The sequence below is a fragment of the Channa argus genome, chromosome 14 (assembly GCF_033026475.1).
Source record: "Channa argus isolate prfri chromosome 14, Channa argus male v1.0, whole genome shotgun sequence".
Classification (NCBI taxonomy): domain Eukaryota; kingdom Metazoa; phylum Chordata; class Actinopteri; order Anabantiformes; family Channidae; genus Channa; species Channa argus.
Window position 1 is genome coordinate 4,529,847 of NC_090210.1, and position 20,921 is coordinate 4,550,767.

The 20,921-nt window shown below is 40.0% G+C and overlaps 3 protein-coding genes across 4 annotated transcripts; all 3 read left to right on the plus strand.

The window, feature by feature from the left end:
- Positions 1-2,991: 2,991 nt before the first annotated feature.
- Positions 2,992-7,252, plus strand: espnlb (espin like b). The gene is made up of 5 exons (XM_067474647.1): positions 2,992-3,006; positions 3,332-3,449; positions 3,705-3,823; positions 4,179-4,358; positions 4,550-7,252. Exons 1-5 carry the CDS (start codon positions 2,992-2,994, stop codon positions 6,152-6,154), a joined length of 2,037 nt encoding a protein of 678 aa, XP_067330748.1. The 3' UTR covers positions 6,155-7,252.
- A 94-nt stretch (positions 7,253-7,346) lies between these two features.
- Positions 7,347-13,856, plus strand: LOC137098736 (ras-related protein Rab-6B-like). The gene is made up of 8 exons (XM_067475274.1): positions 7,347-7,551; positions 9,620-9,678; positions 10,249-10,302; positions 10,841-10,946; positions 11,073-11,184; positions 11,344-11,437; positions 11,741-11,807; positions 12,799-13,856. The coding sequence occupies exons 1-8, from the start codon at positions 7,482-7,484 to the stop codon at positions 12,861-12,863; spliced, it is 627 nt and encodes a 208-aa protein (XP_067331375.1). The 5' UTR covers positions 7,347-7,481; the 3' UTR covers positions 12,864-13,856.
- Positions 13,857-14,701: 845 nt separating this feature from the next.
- On the plus strand, positions 14,702-19,701 carry aire (autoimmune regulator). Of its 2 annotated transcripts, none has more exons than XM_067475273.1 (12): positions 14,702-15,503; positions 15,751-15,925; positions 16,368-16,514; positions 16,608-16,799; positions 17,015-17,148; positions 17,252-17,373; positions 17,515-17,584; positions 17,763-17,900; positions 18,042-18,163; positions 18,761-18,839; positions 18,927-19,025; positions 19,546-19,701. In XM_067475273.1, exons 1-12 carry the CDS (start codon positions 15,357-15,359, stop codon positions 19,624-19,626), a joined length of 1,506 nt encoding a protein of 501 aa, XP_067331374.1. In that variant the 5' UTR covers positions 14,702-15,356; the 3' UTR covers positions 19,627-19,701. The 2 variants fall into 2 exon arrangements, with proteins under 2 accessions (XP_067331374.1, XP_067331372.1); XM_067475271.1 differs by having other exon boundaries at positions 14,703-15,503; positions 19,543-19,701.
- The last annotated feature ends 1,220 nt before the right edge of the window (positions 19,702-20,921 follow it).

A 20,921-nucleotide genomic window follows, 5' to 3' on the forward strand; every position in this document is an offset into this window, starting at 1 on the left:
GGATTATTCTATCTACTCTTTACTCCTCCAAACATAAATCTGGTCCATGTGGTCACTGTGGCCACACATCTCCATCTTTGCTTCATCTTACCATAAAACATATAGCCAGAAGGATTTTTCTTTGTTTCTTTGTTAGCTAAAACCTAAGTCAAGCTTTCAGGTGATTTTACAGACCTCAGACAGTGACTCCACCTCCCAATAACATTCATTTACAGTTGTTTCAGCGGATGATCTTGGAATCTGTAGTAGTTCCTTTGTAGATCCTTGGACTTTCTGTGATGCTGTCAAACATCACAGGACATCAATGTTGGCACGAAGCAGCTACAAACTGCAGTAAATCGTGATCACTGACTGAAAGATGTGATTTGGACTTGGCAAAATAAAAAACATTTTGGACATCTTTGGATAAAGTGAGCATAGTGTTTCACTCTGTACGTATAACTATAACCTTATTTCGAATTTGAATATGAATTGACCCTGTGCAATAAATACTAAAATGTCTAATATATAACGTGACTTACAAAACTGTGTTTTTGCAGACAGCCACTTAATAAAAGGCTAACATAACATACTGCTCTTTTCAGGTTATGTCACTGTTTGCTTTTGCTCAGATGTACACGTGCATGCCTTTGTGAGACTGTTTGGCTGTGTTTGTGCAGCCTTCCATTATTGATTATGTGTGCACCGTGCTTTGCTGCACTAGGGACAGTCTAACTAATCTCCTAATAAAAGAGGCAGGATACTGGGCTTGACACAAAGGCCCTGGACAGAGTCAGGGGCAGCTGCCTCCCATCAGGTACTGGGGTTACAGTACACCAGTGATGTAGAATACATTCAGTCAGATACTGTAGGTCTTTTCTGTTTAATGCATGTTTAATATTTAATATTTGTTGTGTTTCCACATCCCTACCTATCTTCATTCTCTCACATATACACTGTTGGTATAGGGACAATGAGCAACTATGTAACAGAGCAAACACATTTCCAATAAAGTTTAAAACATCAACTGACTTTCAATGCTTTTTTTTTCTTCAGAAAACAAATCAGTGATAAAATAATAAAATCACAGTGATAGCGATCACAAATCAGATTGTAAAATTGAATTTTACAATGAACTAGGACAGCTGAGCAAAAGTTACATTGTCTCTTATGCAAGGAAACATAAGGAAGCATGTAGCCTCAGGTACAGCTGTAGAGTGAAGAACATCACATGAAAATCACAAAATACATATGATAAAATTAGTGCTGAAAAACAGGGCTGACTCACTGGCCACTTTATTAGGTACACCTGTACAATTTAATGCAATCCAATACAGCGACTCCACCATGAATTCTACGTTTACAATGTTATCATTTCTTCGTTTTTAAGTTGAAACTGTCAGAAAGGTGGTCATTTTACTCTCTGTTCATGATTGACTTAGTGTAGTCGTAGTGGAGTGCATTATAAGAAGAGGTGGTTCTAATGTTTTGGTCACCTTATATAAAATGAGTGAGGTAGAACACAGAGCACAGGTACAGCTCCTCATATCAACCTGTTGTGTTTCTATAGCAAGCTTTCGGTGGCATCAGATAGTCATAATATATGATACATAAAACAGTGGTCAAGCAGTAACTTTTCGAGCGTCCAACTAATGCACTCATTTGAGGAGCTAGAGGAAACGTACTTTTGCCATCAGGCATATGTCATAAATGGTTTGCCATCTGAATGTCATCTTATGTTTTAGGTGTGAACCCATTATCGGAGCACGTGAGAAAGTGTCCATACACACTGACACACCTGCCCTTGCCTCCTACATACATGGACAGTGCTATCGTTCTATACCTTTAGGCGCGGGTTACCCAATCCCACCTCTTTAATTATGCACATGAAGAATGCCCCCTGTCTGAGGTTTGGGACCAGATGATGCTGCGCCTTGGTGCTACTTTGTTGATTGGCTGCTCCAGAGTGAAGACAGCAACCTTTTTTTCTAATTATTTATATTTTAACTATCTGTTTATTCCTTTTTTTTCCCGACAGTGTTGGTGATTCCACAGTTTTGGGACTATATTGTAAGTACTGTATAAAGTTACTGTAGGTTATATTTATGAGAGACAATGTGCTATAACTCCATTATGATTTGTTTGAAAGAAATAATTTAACATTTAATTGTTCAATTATTTTATTATTCCAAATCAAATAAAGACATTTTAGATAAAAAGATGCAAAATAAAAACACGACAAAACTGATTTTGATGTGATGTTAAGGTAGTTTTAACTTGTAGTAAGCTACTACAAATGTAGTAACTATGTTCATTATTTGTGTGGGTATTAAAGTTAAGATTAATACAATACTTCTCGGTGAGATAGTTACAACAAGGTAAATACCAGCAAATGCCTTTGTGTCTTCTGTATTTTCATTGCAATTGTTAGTATTTGGTACCTAAAATACCTTTAAAGATATTGTGCTACTGTAACATTCCTGTACACAGGTGGAATGAAGATATTTGGTGATAAATGTATCCAATATGTGAAATTATAAATTTTTCAGATTATTTATTCTGTCCACAAAGAATTTACAAAGCGACCAACAATTGCACTTGGCACGTACTATGCTTCAAGCTTTTAATTTGCACGACAATTTGAGCTATTGAATGGCATGGAGCTTGAGAAAAAAATCATGTGAATCAGTAAGGTTACCTGAAGCAGGATATCATGTCTCTCCAAACTTCAAACGTGCTTTCTCCTGCACCCTGTGTGGGCTACGCTACATTCACTCACTGAGCTCAACTTTCACCACTGTTAGTTTAAAGTACTACAGAATGTTTTTCTTACATTACTCATGTGACCATGTGTTTGTGTGTGCATCTCTTTAGATTAGTTTGGAGCCTTTTACTGCACTTTGATCCGTGACGCATTTGTTTACTGGTGGTGTTTCGTTTTGCTTAATTTATCTGGTTTTTATTTTTTTCAGAAAAGGAGCTTGTGTTGCTTTGAATGAGCAGAGACAAAACATGGAGAACAACAAGGTGACCATTCATCTGTACAGGGAATGAAAGTGCAGGCAGAAAAATAGAGGTTTAGAAAATAGTTCAGTTTTACAGTGTTAAGAAAAATAAGTAATAGGGGAAAAAAGTTGAACAAACGTATTGACAATAGACACTTTGACCCACAAGTGTAACTGACAGAACAAAATACTGTTGACTTGGCGTAATACAATATCAAGTGCAGAGGAAAACAGAAAAAAACTAGTAAACATTATGGTGATTTGCACATTATAGTATGTAGGAAAACATTTGTAAATTAGGTAAATGTTTCCCGTGAGCTCATCACTGTTGCGTGTGTGTCCAGCAGCCAGTGAAGGAGGTGCTTCCCCTGCCTCGCCATCCGCCACGACTTCCTGTGACCCCTGATCCCACTTCAGTAAAACACAACATGGGCCGTATCCAGCACATTCAGGTGGCCTCCTCAGGTGATTAACAAAAAGGCCACATTTTTGCATTTCATTATGTTAAAAAATTAGAAATATTCTATTAATATATGTTACTGTACATTCATTAGTTTATTAGTACAAATAGGAAGCATTTTTTAAATCAAAGAAACTGAAATTCAACAAGCATTTCAAATATTTCAAAATGCCGCAATATAATTTTATATATTACCCGTCTAAACAAACACGTTTTAAAACTGAGCGGCAGAGCTTTGACCTTTGTTACATTTGTTTTAGTGGTGACATCATTCAGCCATCTGAAGCCTCCACAGAGGGACATCACTCTGAAGTCTCGACTGAGAGCTATCAAGTCTCTGAGACACGCTGGCTTCACAGCAGTCTTTACTGGACACACGGTGAGCACGCTGGCACAATCTTAAGATGCACAATAAAGAATGGCAATAAATATTATGGGTTTAGAAATTGATGTTGTATGAGATTTGACATATACTATATGGAGCTCCTCATATATCAGACCTTCACATTTTTTTCCCTTATAGAAGAAGGAATAGGCTACGCTAACCACACTGAACCCTCTACAGTTATTCTTGCAGGAAAATGTAGTTTTATATAGTACAGTATAATTGTGCTGTTTGTGCACACTATACATCACAAATTTAAAGAGCATGTAAAAATAGACTATAGACATTTTCAAGGTGAAGGCATGAAGACAGACACAGAACTCAGTCGTATACTGTTTATTGCTGACAGACGCTTGACAGTGAGGGTGTTTTGGAAGAACTACCAATCACAGACATGTTCTTGGCTGACATTGACTCCCTGGTGCCCACTCACGATGAAGCTGGTCGCCCGATAGCAGAGTGGAAACGACAGGTGATGGTGCGGCAGCTGCAGGTCAGGCTGCAGGATGAAGAAGAACAGAGGAGACAGGTACTTTTTTCTGAACTCTACAGTGATGTGACTCAGGGCAGGTGTAGTCCAGTACATAAATTCCTACAATATTGCAACATGGGTAGTTATCTAATTCTAACACTGTATATGCAAACAAGTGGGTTTCCAGATACATTCAACTTTTCCTTTACCAGAATAAGAACTGCTAAAATCCTTCTTCCTTCTAACAGTACATGACTAATGGCTACACATTGATGGATGGCTGGAAGTACTCACAAGCTCAGAATGCAGTCTTGGGGCCTTTTGGTGAACTCCTAACTGAGGAAGACCTAGTGTACCTGCGGCACCAGATTGAGACTGTCTCACTGCAGAAGCGCTGCCAGGCCTATGAGCTGGAGCTGACCAGGCTGACTGATGAGCTGAGGGCCATTTTACCTGATTCCACTGTCAACATGTCACTTAACAAAGAAGTCGTACAACAGATAAATGCAGAGGGGAAAATGGACCTGACTCTGCCACTGTGGTGCAGCCGTGTTTCAGAAATTATAGAACGTATGTCCCTGCTGGTGGCTAATCTGATCACAACCACAGGACACGGAGGGGAAAGAAGAATAGTGGAAGGTCTGATGACAAACATGAAGGAGTTGCAGGGGGTTGAGGATTTTTCAAGCAATGATTTAGGTCAGGGGCTGTTGCAACAAGGCCCACAGCCAATGCCAGCACAAGTGGAGACCTCTAGTGGATGTAGAATTCCTCACATAGGGATGGCATCTGCTTTTAGCCATCGCCTAGAGACCAACAGCTGCAGCAGGGCACGGAGAGAGAGGGTGGAGAGGGAGATCCAACAGTCTGGAGTGTCAGTCAGAGAGCTCAGAAGCAACTTTGAAGGTCAAATTGGTGGTATTTATCCCTTTGCTGGCTTTGTAAAAGGAGGCAAGGAGGTAAAGAACCAAGTAGTGGTTGGAGCTTCAACAACAAACAATCAGAGTGCCAGTAAAAGCTTCAGCTGTGAGGTGAACTACACTCCTGAAACACTTAAACATGTGATGGAGACTACCAGCTTAAGGAAAGAACGTATAGTGTTGCTGTTCCTGACCCACTGGAAAAAGTCTGCTTATGCTATTTCAGTGAGAGCAGAGAGGCAGAGACAGGAGGCAACGTCAGATAGAGGAACAGCAGCACCCCCTCAACAGAGAATCACCTCCATGTTTCAGTTCTGCCTGCAACGAGGTGCTGTGGACAAGATCCTGAACTCCTGGAAGACTAAAATGCAACTGAAAGACAAGCAAGAATCCTCTAACTCACAAAATCCCCCCTCTCGAGTGACCTACTCCCCTGAGCAATTCCTGCCTGATGTGGAGGGTGTCACAATGAGCTACGACAGCTTGACACTCGACCTCTTCATGCTGGGATACTTCCACATATTAGAGAAGGACCTGTTGCCCGAAGAGAGGAAGATGCGGCACCTCCTCTGCTTTGAAGTCTTTGACCACGTTGGCAGTTTCCCTTGGGAGACAGTGCGGGACTTTCACAAGGCTGTTCTCGAGGACATTCAGGCCGGGAGGAGACAGTGGAGCGATGGCTTTGAGGACATTAAAGTTCACTTTTTTGGGGAGTCAAGACCATGCCGCTGTCCATCAACATCATTATCGTCATCACTTTTAATGGATTCCAGACCAGTACCCAAAGTTATAGTTCAAACATCAACTCCTGATGAGTGTAGCACAGACATCTCTGGTTTCAACAATGAAGAGATATGTACATATATTAACCGCAGCTTTGCTTTCTGGAAAGAGAGGGAGGCAGAGCTCTTTAATTTTGGACAAAAGACTTAGGGTTAAAAGTTGATATGTTTGCACAAAAAATGAATGTTGGTGTGTTTATTTAGATAGGCCTTTATTAATTCCTTTGACTTGCCATCCTGGTCACTGATGCACAAATCCTCCAAATCACGCATTCAGCTTTTCTTACTCCATACCTCTGCAACAGAAAGTGATTCCAACGAATAACACGCAAAGTGACTTTAAACTGGGCCAAAGATGTCAAAAATGGGTTATTTTAGGTTCGGGACCCAAGTGAGGAGATGGCAAGTGGGGGTTCAAAGCATAGGTGTATCTATTAAACATAAAAGAGTGAAGGTGAAACACAACTAAGAATCACTCCATAAGGAGGAACAAGTACAACAAACAGTGTAAACCAGTGTAAACAGTATAAACCCAAACTTAAACACGACAGTGTTTAGGTTTGCGCACGAAGATGGAAAGCTGGATACAGAAACACACAAGACAAGAGACGAGAGAAAAGAGGAGACGAACTGGCACCCAACTGAGGAGAAAGACAGGTTTAAAAGGACAAGGGAACAGGTGAAACAAATCAGGACAAAGGAGGTAGGTGCAGACGCCAAACAGAGAAACAGGAGGAGCAACAAAATAAAAGCTAAGATAAGGGAAACTAAACACGAGGACAGGGTTGTGACAAAAGAAAACTTTTGAGACTTTCTTCTTCATTCAAGAGTGCTGTTGTAATGTGCTGTCGCTGCACTGACACTGAAAGGGGCATTTTACACATCAAAGTGAATTTGATGATTATATTAAATACTAATGTGAAAACAGTGTAGTAGAAACATACCTGTGGTAGAGTATGAAAGTTGTAAGTGTTAAGCATGCAGTGTGGTTCTAATGAAAGACACCATCCAGTTGCATTATGGGGAGTTAGGAAGTATAAGATCAAGTTTGGAAAATGAATTAAACAATTAATCAGTTGAAGACTGTGTATCATCACAAATAATTTCTCCCTTAACTTTATTTACTTTCAATAGAGCTGTGTAATATAAATCTCTAACATTTTTATCTCAACAATTAATATTTTATGATTATGATGTAGTTTATGTAAACATTTCTAGTGTAAAACCACACAGACTACAAATCTCACATAAGTGGAATCATCCAATCAAAGATTCGATTAGGTCCAATAGAAAGGTGAGGGGAATGAAAAAGGTGAGGTCGCGCAGGCGCAGAAGCTCCATAAATTGACAGGAGGATGCTGAGCTGCATTCCCATCATTCTGTGAGGAGAGGAGGATCCCCTGCGCATCCACAACGGAGGACAAGCCGAGCGATAAGAACATATAAAATAATCCTAGTTGAGCTCTTTGTCGGCCACCATGTCAGCTGGAGGAGATTTGGGGAATCCCCTGAGGAAATTTAAACTCGTATTTTTGGGCGAGCAGAGCGGTGAGTCAGTACTTGCGGAGGTTTGCGTTCTCCTCCCCTAATGGCAAACATGCGTGTATGTTGAAGGCCATGTATGTAATCACTGATGATTTTTGAAAGTTTAAGCTAAATACAGGGGATGTGCTGGCAGGCTCCGCTATATCTGACGCCTACGTTTCTCCTGGCAAATATGTGACTGTAGAAAATTAGATTAACCCAGGAGGAAAGGGGAAAAGAAAAAAAAAACTGCACACACATAAATGGCATCGTTGGATTGAATCGAATCACTGCAATCACTCAAAGTAAATGAAATAAAACCGGATTATATTAAATATCATTAAGGATTATTAGTCGCAAATTGTCATGTATCGCATCATGGCAGGCGATGTGGATTGGGATGTTTTGATGTGCTGCAGTGACCGACAAACAAGCTCAGCCTGTGTTCAGATAACCGCTTTATTCCACTTGTATCGCTTATTTCTAATATGTACAAAGCTGTGTTGCACCGTATGACTCTGTCTCTGTCTAATGTTTTTCTACCACTCGTGTTTTTTAAGGGAAGATAATAAACAGTCCCCATGTGTCAGCTCGGGACACACCCTAGGCTGCGATGTCTGTAGCGTCTCTAAACCTCGCAGTCTCTGGCTCGGTCCCATGAATAACCTCATAAAAGACGAGCTTGACAGCGCCACAGAATTGTACCATTTATTCAATAATCCACTATTTTCACGGCGGGAAAGGATGTGTGTGGTGTGATGTGATGGCACAAATTCAGGAGGTGCGAGGTCGATAATGGTTTAGAGCCTGGTAAAACAGCCTGAATACGTGTTCCGACGCCAGGACTGCCAGCAAAAGACCTCAAATCCCATAAAATACAGCGGCAGGGAGAAGAATCCACACAATTAGACCTAATCTGACAGCAGTTTGAGTGAGGATTGTGTCTTACGTTGTGGTGCTTCAAGTGTATGCATGTTTGTGTGTGTTCTGTTTGTCGACTAAAACCCTGCTGTGTGTTTGTGTGGCCTGTACTGCAATGATGCTGTCCATGGTGCTGAATCGAGGCCTGGTGTGGCCACTGCCCATGGCTGGTTTCAAAACTATTGCTGTCCGCATAAAAGACTTAAGAGCCTAAGAGCCTGGGGCCTGCTAGGAATGTGTAGACCTGATGTAAAATGGAGCTGAAGATGATGCTGGGTGAGATGTAAATAAAAACGGGGGCTGGTTAAGCTCACACGGTGCAGTCACCGTCCCAGCTGTTAAAATGAATCTTCATGTGCTTTATGTGTCTTGTTTATCGGGAGGGTTTGTACCTTTCTGGTGATTATGAGCCAGGTTTACATGTAACTTCGTTTTACCCTGATTTTGTTGACTAGCAGCATTTTCCTCATCACATCTTCCCACATATTCTTCTAAGATACAGAGGATAAAAATTCACAAAGATGTGTTTAGTCATTTTCTATTACTATTCAATGATGAGAGCGTTAGATTATTTGTTTTTTTCAGAGCAGCAGTATAATATTCAATTTGCAATCTATAATAGAATTAGGCTCATCTCTGTGAAGCTTTGAGAAGAGATTTTTTTGTATCTTTTATTGACAAGTATCAAATGATCAACTTATTTTTAAGATAAAGTTGTTTTGGCAAAATCAGTGATGGATATTGTGGCTAGTAAACATTTTAAACAGCATCTCTTACTGTATGTTTAACTACAATGACACATTAAACACATTCAAATATGTTTTGCCATCTTGGTGGATTATTTGATCAAAATTATTACCAATTATTATTATCAGTCCCTTCATATCACCTTCATGTTCATAGTTGAACATTCTTACTTGCTAAAACTTGCTAATTTGCTAAAAATGTTGAATTATCAGGCAAATATTCTTCAATAACATACACAAACTTGATTGAAGGTTTTGTGTTTGTAGTTTCTTAATTTAATGACAAATTTACACTTTGACAGTTTGACAGATGTTCTTTACCGTTATTCACCAGTTTTTACTTTGATATGTTGCATGGAAACTGGGGACTTGTTTATTAATGTGTTATACACTCTAAAAATTAATATCTGTGTGCTCTGTTGCAGTTGGGAAAACATCTCTCATCACTAGATTCATGTATGACAGTTTTGACAACACATATCAGGTAAGACACAAAACCAAGATCGTCAGGAAACAGGGAAATGTATTTATTTCAGTGCAGGATATGATGACAGATATGCCCGACTTGAGTGATTTGTCTGCCCACCATCCTCAAACATTCAAGTCAAAAAAAACATGGGACTGTAGGTCACTAATACATTAAAGCTTTTTTGTCATAATCGTGACTGATTAACAGCTAAATAAAGTAACAATGAGTGGTTTCAGGCCAAAACTGCCAGCTTAATAAACATATTGCAGTGAGGGTAAATGTTGTTAGTGCAATCACCAAAAGGAAACAGTGTTTCAGCAGTGCAAGACTATTTAAAAGAGAAAGCAGATTAGTTTTTCCCATTTGTAGAGGAAAAAGAGGCTAATCTGAATAGCTGAGTCCTGAGGACAGTACAAATTAGTTTTTCACTCTGATTAAGTTTTGCTTATTGGCTCTTTTTGTATTTTTCTCCTACGTAACAGTGTTCACTCTCTTGGAGACAACATACAGTACAGAGGGTCATTTAGCTTCTAAAATCTGGGTTTCACTGATGGTTTTTCTTATTTTGTTCTTTTTCTTTCACAGGCGACCATTGGCATTGACTTCCTGTCGAAGACAATGTACCTGGAAGACCGAACAGTAGGAAGCGTTGATTGTCATTTAGAGTTCACATAAGGAGTATTACACAAAAAGATGAATTCATGTATTTGTACTTTTCAGTTTCAGTCAGTCAACATCCTAACTAAGAAATTTCCCAGCTTCCAGCCTGGTTTGACTAATCCTTGATTTGATTTACTTAATTATGGCACAGTAACGTGCCTCTCTTCACACGCTAACATGATTATCCTAAGGTTATTTCTGGTAGTATCGCGTTTGGTGCTTTATCACTTCAACCTTTAAAAAGTTAAAGCCTTTTCCATGGATCATCTACTTTAGCCAGTATTAATACTTATTCTTTGTCAGGATATTATGTTCTCAGCCTGCACACATGCTGATACTGGCTTTTCCCTTTGGGAGTGTACTTACAGGACCTTTACATCTAGTGTGTGTGCAGGAGGATCTTGAAACAGCTGCTAAAGGTGCGTGCATGTGTGTGTGTGTGTGTGTGTGTGTGTGTGTGTGTGTGTGTGTGTGTGTGTGTGTGTGTGTGTGTGTGTATGCATACGTGCACATGAAGGTAAGGCTCCAGCTGTGGGATACAGCTGGACAGGAGCGTTTCAGGAGCCTCATTCCAAGCTACATCCGAGACTCTACAGTTGCTGTGGTCGTCTATGACATTACAAGTGAGCATCAACTTATGTACTTAGGTGCATGTATCTATTGTGCTGTATGTTTACTGTGTGCTTTTGGCTAAAATATATTAAAATGCTGGAGACATTGGATACATTGTAAAGGTCTGTTCTCCACAGATGTGAACTCATTCCAGCAAACCTGCAAATGGATTGATGACGTCAGGACGGAGAGAGGAAGTGATGTTATCATCATGCTAGTTGGTAACAAAACAGATCTGGAAGAGAAAAGGTGAGCTTTGTCAGACCTAGGTTAGAAAAGATATTTAGCTGTAGTAAATAAATTCTTTGGGATGAAGATATTTTCTTAGCTGAGAAGAAATCACGTCAGCAGTGAATAAATTAGCCTTCAACTTCAACAAGATGCTGAGTCTGCCTGATTTTCCTACAGGCAAATCACAATTGAGGAAGGAGAGCAGAGAGCCAAAGAGCTGAACGTCATGTTCATCGAGACCAGTGCCAAGACCGGCTGCAATGTCAAACAGGTGATCCCTGCAGGTTCACCATATTTCACCGCATTTTGGTGTCAGTTGCTCTTATATTCTCTGCCATTTCGTCAGCGAATATAAATATAAATTATTTTTTAAAATGACATGACACCACCGTATCATATCCTAAAGCTAACACAGAAAATTTAGCATTTTTGCTAAATCTTTACACTTTCAATTATTGCGGGGCTCCTTTGCCCGCATACTTGCATACTTCTTTACCACGTCTATTTCTCCTCCCCTTTCATCTCCTTTTCTCCCCACTTCTGCCTCTCTTGCCTATCTGCTCCCTCCTTCTAGTTGTTTCGTCGGGTTGCAGCAGCCCTACCTGGAATGGAAAGCCTGGACGATGCAAATCCCGAAGGCAGTATCCTTTACAGCCGCTGTGACTCACAGTGCTGAGAGCCAAACAGCAGAGAATTAGGCAGCTTATTTTTAATCTCTTAGTGGTTGCTGGCACTCGCACAAACAGACCGCCCAGTCTAGTGTCTACTGAGGCATCAGCCATTAAACCTTTTATGCTTAATAGAGGAGAAATGCACAGAGTCAGGAAGGTAGTGTATATGCACAGTTATAGCAGCCCATAGTGGCTGTCTGGTAAACTACATGTGCTGAGGATGTGTGATGGAGGATTGAGAGGGACTGATTTAAAAGATACTTATGTATTTATATGAATACATTTCTGATGATATGTGGGAGTAGACATTTATATTTCATTCTTCTGTCTATTTGTTACATATATACAACCAACAACTTAATTTAGATGTAATTGATTGATTAATTGATTGATTGATTAAGCTGCAAAAAAATTGTAAAGTTCCCAACATGATAGGTTTTGGGCTGAGGATAAATTTTTTGAAAAATGTTTGCTTGAAGAAATGTGTGGATGGGGAGTTTTAAAAAGAAGCCAGGTTAGGAAATCTTTGTAGCCGACTCCTCTGTGTCTAGTAGTTACAGAACACGCACAGCACCAAACCTTTGGTGATTGAGTCATATTTTAACCTCATTCAGTCAGTCTTCACTGTCCCCAAGCAGGGGAAAATTTTGGTCAAAACCAGACGAACAAAATAGCAACATGATTGCATAACACAGCCTCTCGGGTTCAGTTAGAAAAACACTATGGCAAGAGTTTACCAGGCCTACAGTCACTGAAATGAAGTAATTCAAGCTTTGAATAAAGATTGATGATGCTGATGAGGGAGAATATCCTCGGCCATTCTACAGACATGTCTTTAAAAGATGTCACAAAGCCGACACGATTATTAAGTCTATTTTTAATGGACCAGCAGAGGTTTCCATACCTCTGCACAAAGCTGCATTACCTATTTGACCTATTTCCTTAACCGGACACTTCTCAGTGATTGACATCAAGCTGGACAAACCAGCAGAACCAACTGTTTCCGAGGGAGGGTGCTCATGTTAATGCAGAGCTGCTATCAGACAGCTCCCTTCACACCATAGGCTTGTTGTGTTGCTTACTACTAGCTTCCAGTTGACTTCTCTAATTGGATATAGGATCCGGCCCTTGTATCTGATTGGACAAATCAAATGTTATCTTTCAGTCTTGTTCAGTTGTAATATATTGTATACTTTGTCAATATGTAAGTGACTGGAGGAGAAATGGAAGAAAAAAAAACACATGAAAATGAACAAAAACAGTTTAGGAAAAATGGAAAAGGGAGAAAAACAGGACAACTAATGGAATTCTTTTCGCTGTTATGTTTTGTATTTTTTATACATAAAAAGGGAAAGCACCAAAAATGATGCCTAAACATAAAAGGAGAAACAGTCGGGGGGAGGGGAGGGGGGGGTCAGCCATTTTTAAAAAATGGCTGAACACGTCTGAATGTCTGCAGCAAGCATGCACGCTGATCTGATCTTTGACCTTTGTCCTTTGGCCTGCCCCCCCAGGGTGTCCCTACCCTGGGGGGTGGTCGACTATCTTAGAATGTTTTATAGCTTCTCTCTATAGCATCTCATGACAAAACGTATCTCATTTGATATTCCCACAAGAGTCAACTTCCAGTAGGTTCACCTAACAGTAGCTGTGAAAACGTGGCACTCTATCTCTCTATGGGTTTAACTTTTATAGAACAAAGTGTACTGTGGTAAAAGAAAAAAAAAAGAAGTAATAAAATGACAACTTACTATCACAACCTCCCTTCCCTACAACTACTCCTCGCTTTTTCCTCCCTTGATCCCTCTCCCCTTCTAGTCTCCCCCTCCCTCAGTCCCAGTAATAAACATATAACAACCCACTGTAATGCACTGCACTGTATATAATGATGTAATATGTATGTTGTGAACGTCCCTCTGTACAAGTGGTCTTTGTTCACCAGTATGAATAATGTAATAATGTTTAATGATTAATAAATTACAGATTAAAGGGCTTCACTCTCTTAACCATCACCATTCACCTGGTAGCAGAATGGTCTACTCTATTAAATTTTCTCTATTTTATTTCCATTTTTACAATCTAACAAAGTCTAAGCAGATTTTACACATACATATAAACATATTTTCATGTTTTCCTCTTCGATTCGAGTTAGTTTTCAAAACTAATGAGCTCCAGTAGAAAGCAGGATATAACATATTTTTAATTTTATTGTCAAAATGCTTGAAAAGAGGAAGCTTGGAGTGAAATAGATGATAGCAGCTGTCTTCTCCTAAGGAAGCAACCGTCACAGAGATCCTGATAGAAAGAAAAAGCACAAACGAAGAGGAATCTACAGCTGAATCATTTCTCTAAAGAGTATAAACAGACAAAAACATTAGCATGTGTGTTAACTGAATTAAATACCAAACGAAAGAGTTTGAGTGACATATCATTTTCTGTACATGTCAAATAAATACATATTGTTTATGTAATATACACATAGTACAACCAGTAAGTCTTACAGTTGTGTTGATAGGATATATGATAACCATATAGATGATTTTGAGCTCCACAAAATTCATATTCACTGTTTGCTTAGCAACAGGACTGAAACAGCATTCAGGACACTATGATTTCTCACTTTTTATTCTAGTTTTTGTATGGGTAAGGAAACTTACATGGGTAAGGATACACAGTGCTGTGGTAATTAGTGGACTTCAGAGCAGCTGATAGCTCACAGTTAATTGTTGGAAAAATGTTTGTAGAGGAGTTGATCTTCTTATCAGACTCTCATCAGGAAAACAAGTAGCTAAGCGTTATGTAGCGATGCTCGTGCAGGCAAAATAAAGAAAACCTAAAATGGATACATCTGTAAAGTACCTGGCCTGGCCAAAAATGGGCCAGTACAATACATTTGTCAACAAGTTAATTGTTTGCAATGTTAGGTATCTCTTGGCTGTTGCACGGAGATAATTACAGCAGTAATAACTCTGTGTGGTGAGTCAGTGTCTGAAAACCTGATAGGTAAGGGGAAGTTGAGGTGGAAAGAACCTTTTAGGAAGAAAACTGTCCCAGTGACGTGTCAGGTCACTTGCACTCAGCTCTCCTGATGTAAGAGGACAGGTATTCCCCTCCGCTGACAGCACATCATTTCATCCCCCGAGGGTTCAACAGGCAGACGGAGACAGTTAGTGCTGCTTTTGGAAAGATCAACCCCATGGGCACAACAAGTTGAGGAGTGGCCATGCTGGGGTCTCCTCAACCTTCAGTGTGTGGTTTCTGGAATCTCAGCCAGTAAATACTGACTGGTTGTGTGATTTGTGTGAAAATGAATGTGTTGGTACATATGTGTTAAAAGCAGGAACATATGAAAAAAAAAAAAAGATTCTCTTAAATACCATAAATCGACATATGCAGGATGCACCTGTACAACATGTCCTTCCGTAATAAGGACACACCTCTTACAAACTACCCCCGTATGATCTCAGGTCCTCTCAGGTCCGGCTCACTTTGGATCTCGTTTACACACACAAGTGGACTATGTCCAGGGTGGAGGCTTTTAGGGACACAAACCTTCGCTCCCTGCTGAGGGAGCTGCGTACTGACATAGCCATGGCTGTAGATGACCCTTTCCCACTCGTGTATGGTTTGGTGGACAAAAACATCATTACTGACCAGCTGATGAAGGTAAGACCCTTAACCTGTTAGATAAGTTCATTTTGGAAAGAACTGGCTAGAAATGGTGACAGTTTTCTGAACTGAAGAAGCAATATGAACTTGTTTTTACAAAGTAGCTGATCTCTACAAAGTAATTCGTATTATTCCTATTAAAATGTCCCATGACACCTCTAGTAACAAACCTCGAATGACTATCCAGATTATTACATACATGTTAGCATGTCTAACTCTCCTCTTACTGTGTGTGGATGCATAGGACACTCTTGAGAAGGAGGGTAGAGAAGGAATCCATAAGGCCATGTATTCCCTCCTGTCCTGGGTTCTCGAGCAGAGCAGGTCCACCATCCAGGCCTTCTGGAGCAACATGTCCAAAGACTACAACCTGGACAGCTACCCCAAGCTTCAGACGCTGCTCACCAACCTGCACTCCAGTATGTCACTTAGAAAAAAATCACTTAACTGTACAGAGTATAGCCTCCAATCTAAACTCAGAGGAGACATACACATAAACTATAAATTACAATTTCAGGTAACTTATAATATTGGTGTGTTTAGGGTTTATCTTATGAACAAAGCAAGATTTTTATTTCAAAATATAGATCATGTTACAATTTCCAATGTTTAAGAATTTGGCTCACAGTATAAAGGAGTCCTTACACTTTGGATGCCCACTGTTTTCTGTTTGCTTAATCATCATCTTTCAACCATGTTCAAGTAAATATTTATACCATTCAGCCAATTATTAACTTACCTGCATCTAAGCTGAGGTGAAAGTAGAGCTGAAACAGAAACTTCTCTATCTACACTTTGAAGGATTTTTATTTCCAGTTCAGCTTTTGTGACACTGTTTCATTTTCTCACATGGTTGGACAGAATGTGATGCTGCAGGTTCCAGAGATGAGAAAAAATCATCTGGCGGTCACAAGACTTCTCACAGCAAAAAGAGGAACCACGAGCACAGAGAGTCTAACTCCCACAACCAGCAGTCACAGTACCATGCAAAAACAAGTGATGGACCAGGTTACACAACTTTCTAGTGGCCGTTAAGAGTTTGTGGTTGTGTTTTCAATAAAAAAAAATTAAAAAAAACTTTTTTTCTGCTTTATGCTCCAGGAGGCAAAGTGAAGTTGTACAGAGTGAAGAGTGAAGCTCCAGTCCCACAGGCATATGCTACAGATACATTTAGCCAACACTCTGCCTCCTCAGTGCAGAGAGGAGTCACTCTGCCCTCTGCCTCCACTGAGCTGCCAGTCAGCCATGAAACCAGAGAAAATCTCCACATAAAGCAGGTGTTTGGCTCAGATGGTAAGTAATGGCATGATTGTCTTTTCTGTCTTGCATCATTTGTTCTCCGAATGCATATTTCTGTATCAGCAGCAGTGAAATTAATAAAGTAATAGGCCATGTTCTTTGACAAAATGACTCGAAATACGCTCCCAGTTGTAACAGTTGTGTTTGCATGTCGGCACTGAATCCATGGAGGCTGCAGAGTTAACAGATAAGTCTTTGTTGTTTAACAGGCACTGCCAGAAAGGGCATTAAAGTTAATGGGGAACTTTACACTTGTGCTCCATCAAAGGAAATAAGTGGAGCATCCAAGTCCAAAGCTGCTAAGATCACATTTCACCACAAGGGGGGGACAGCTCCAGGCACGGTAGGGACCCCATCTCCACTCAGTCACTCACCTGGCTTTTGTCTGTGTGTTTTAGTCTTGTGTCTTATTTGGACTCACTGTGTGTTTGTCCGTCTGTGTGTAGGTTCACTGTAATGATGATGAGTGTGCGGTGTGTAAGGACGGGGGGGAGCTGATTTGTTGTGACGGTTGTCCTCGGGCTTTTCATCTGACCTGCCTCAACCCTGCCCTCACATCCATACCAAGGTGAAAAACAATCTCTCGTTAAATCTCCAGTGTTCTCTTTTATTTTCAACATAACAGCGTGTGTGTGTTCAGTGCAGCCTTTTTATCAGCTCTTGCTATGAAAAGCAGATTTTAATGCCACAGTGACGGTTTACTCTGCAGTGGCACTTGGCGATGTGAGTGGTGCTGTGGCAGCAGAGTGAAAAGAGAAGAAACCCAGCTACCTGTACAGGTAAGTGAAGGAAAAGTATTAGATAAGGATGTTTACATAGTAAGAAATTATTTGTGCTGACATTTGTGTGAAAATCAGACAAACATTCTACACTGGCTACATGATGAAAAGAACTGGTTTGTCAGTTGCTGCTGTTGTTGTCAATGCTGACCATATTCATTATAATTTATAATTACAGTCATTGGTTGCTCAGCCTCAGCAAACAAACACCAGCTCCAGTAACTCCATCACAAACGTCTCCTGCTACTCCTCGCTGTCGTCCTCTTCCCTTACAGGCATCACAGCTTCCATAAAAGGGCCCAGTGGCAGAAACCAGGTAAAGACCCAATGATGTTTTGCTCGGTGCAGCCTCTATGTTATCACTTTGCATCTTTTGTTTTAATCTGCATCCTCATTTCTTGCTAACCAGCAAACGTGCTTACACTTGCATGCTTAATGTATTAAATGTGTTTCCAAGTGCTCAGGTGGAGAGCTGGTCAGTGTCAGAGAGGTTTGTGGTATTTGTCGCGTCGGAGGTGGAGACCTGACTCACTGCATCCAGTGTTTGGAGAGTTTCCATGTTCACTGCCACTTCTCCAAGTAAGACATCCATTGTCTTTAGATCCTTAAAAAAGTTTTTTTAGAAAATGTGTTTATTTCCCACAACAAATATTAACCCTACATCCTTGAAACATCATCTACAACCTGTGCAGACATGACTTCCAGTAAACTTGATATTTCATACTTCATATTTGTTTTCGTTAAGAAAGTGTGCTTACAATCACCATTTTCTAGCTAAAGAAGACTAATGGATCGTAAATGGAGCCCAGCAGCAAAATATATCATGTATAATGTAAATGAAGATCAATGATTTTATAAAATACTACCCGATGATAAACAAAATCAATGTAAAGCCATTTGATGAACGACATGAAGCAATACAATGTAATCATTTACAAACGTATTTTAATGTTTTTGTGTTTAATGCACACATGACCTAAAACAATTTTCCACTGAAGTTACTGGATAGTATTTCTTGTACATAAAACGCCCATGTATTGGTTTAAGCTACCATGGGAGCTCTGAAGCTCTTTATTTTGAATCCTCTTGAGTGTTGGAAATTGCATATTGATTGACAGAAACATTATACAGCTCAGAGAGCAGCCTGACTCTCTCATGTGTTTATGGGGTTGATAGAGGAAGTTCCATCTGCTCATCCTGCTTCAGGAACTGGGGCAGCTCTACAGACAAACAGTCTGAGTCCAAAGGCTTACAGGTGGGTCTGCACATGTGTACTAAAGATGTTCCAGTAGCCATTGTGTATACTGTTTGTGTAAACCTATGTGTGTGTGTGTGTCTTTAGATAAACCCAGCAGGTCAAAACACACTCGGTCATGATCAGAGCTCCTCCATCCCTGAGCCCATTGTCCATAAAGATGAACTGGACTCCATCCTGGGAGATGTGAGTGGAGCTCACATGTCGAAGCCACAAACAGGATATGTAGCAATACATGACAGACAAAACATTTTATAGTTTTGTTGTGTGTGTGTGTGTGTGTGTGTGTGTGTGTGTGTGTGTGTGTGTGTGTGTGTGTGTGTGTGTGTGTGTGCGTGGAGAAGTTCATCTTGTTATGTTATCTTCTTATTTTACTTTGTATATTAGTAATTTGCAACAATGTTGGCTTTTGGCACCAATTTACTATATAGATTTGTGAAGGACTGTCAAAAACAGATTTGGGTGGAGGGAATCTTTTTCTTTATTTACCTAATTTACTGAATTCACTACTTTTCTAAAAATATTCACAGGCGTTATAAGCCAGATCCATGATGATATTGCACCCGAACATGCCGAAAGAATGAGCTAAAAAGTTTCTATAAGTGATTAAATATTTAATAACTGCTGTATGGCCATGGAAAATGTTGGTGTGTGATATCACACACGTGTACAATGATTAATCCTTCTGCTCTTTGTGCTGCAGCAGGGCTCCATTGATGGCATCTTGCAGTGGGCTTTCCATAACATTTCTCGGCCACTTCCAGACTCTCAAGGATGTTACCAGTGACAGACTCTGACAGTTTGAAATGTGCAGCCACAATGAGGAAATTAATGCAGCTAATAAAACAGACTGATATGTATCATGAAGGTTATTTTTTCTGCTACCTTTACTTTAAATAAATATGTTTGATTTTAAAATTGTTATATTATTTTTTGTTTAAAGATCTGTCAGATTGTAAAGTAAAAATGTCTCTTTTTCAAACTACAAAGAAGAAGTTCATATTCCAAGTTCATATTCACAGAGACTGCATCCATCTCACTGCAAAAAAAAGGTGCTTATGCTTAAATCATATCCAAATAAAAATACTACATTCTTGGCACTAATCACATGCATAGCACCACGCCATGGTTGAGCAGGACTAATTGTGCAGGACATGGGGCCAGCACAGATGTGGGAGAGCTGGGAGTGGGTCTCTGACATCTCTGTTTAGGTTTGAAAAACTAAAATATCTGCACTTTAACTAGTTCTATAGTCCCACTCATACTTTTACGCATTTTTAAGTTTTACCTGCATTTTAAGTGGGAATGTGTGTAACACTTCAGGGAAAACAAGGTGGGTGTGTTAGGACAGGAGAAACGCTTGTTGGATGAGAACAGTGTCCCTTAATGATAAACACATACATGCAAGTATGTGTGCAAGTAAAAAAAACAAAAAAACTTTGCTAACATCCAAATGTGCTTTCAAAGACAGTTTTTCTCTGTGTGTGGATGTGGAGAAGAATTCACATTCACACATTACACCAGATGGTTTCAATAGAATGGGGTATGCACTCAGAGAAATGCCTCTGTTTAGCAGGAATTCCTTGAAGACTATCGCTTAGATGAGGAATGTTGTTTTTGTCATGGGATTCAAGAGTTTTAGCATAACTGCCAGAGAGATGGAGCTTGGCCAGGCAGCTCACAGATTTTCCTCCCCTTGGTATTCGGTTTCCATGACTCCCAGCTCCTACAGACCCAAAACAAAGGATGGGAAACACGCTTGTTCCAGTATGTGTGTGTGTGCATGTGTGTCTCTATTTATTTATCAGTCCACGTTCTTAATGGTTCATAAAACATCCTGCATACTTGTGTGTCCTTGCAGAGTAACATCACAGACAGAGAGACAACTGCTTTCTTTGTACTGATTAGGGTACAGATAACTAGAAATATTTCAATGAAATCTGGCATTAAGTTGTGCCGAAACTCAGCTCAAATGGCAGAAGGTTACCACTTCTACACTCTAGACTTTGTGTAGCATTAATGGTTTTACTCTTTCTCTAGCTTGTTTTGGATGAGGGGGATATTTTGCAGAAAATCTGGTTA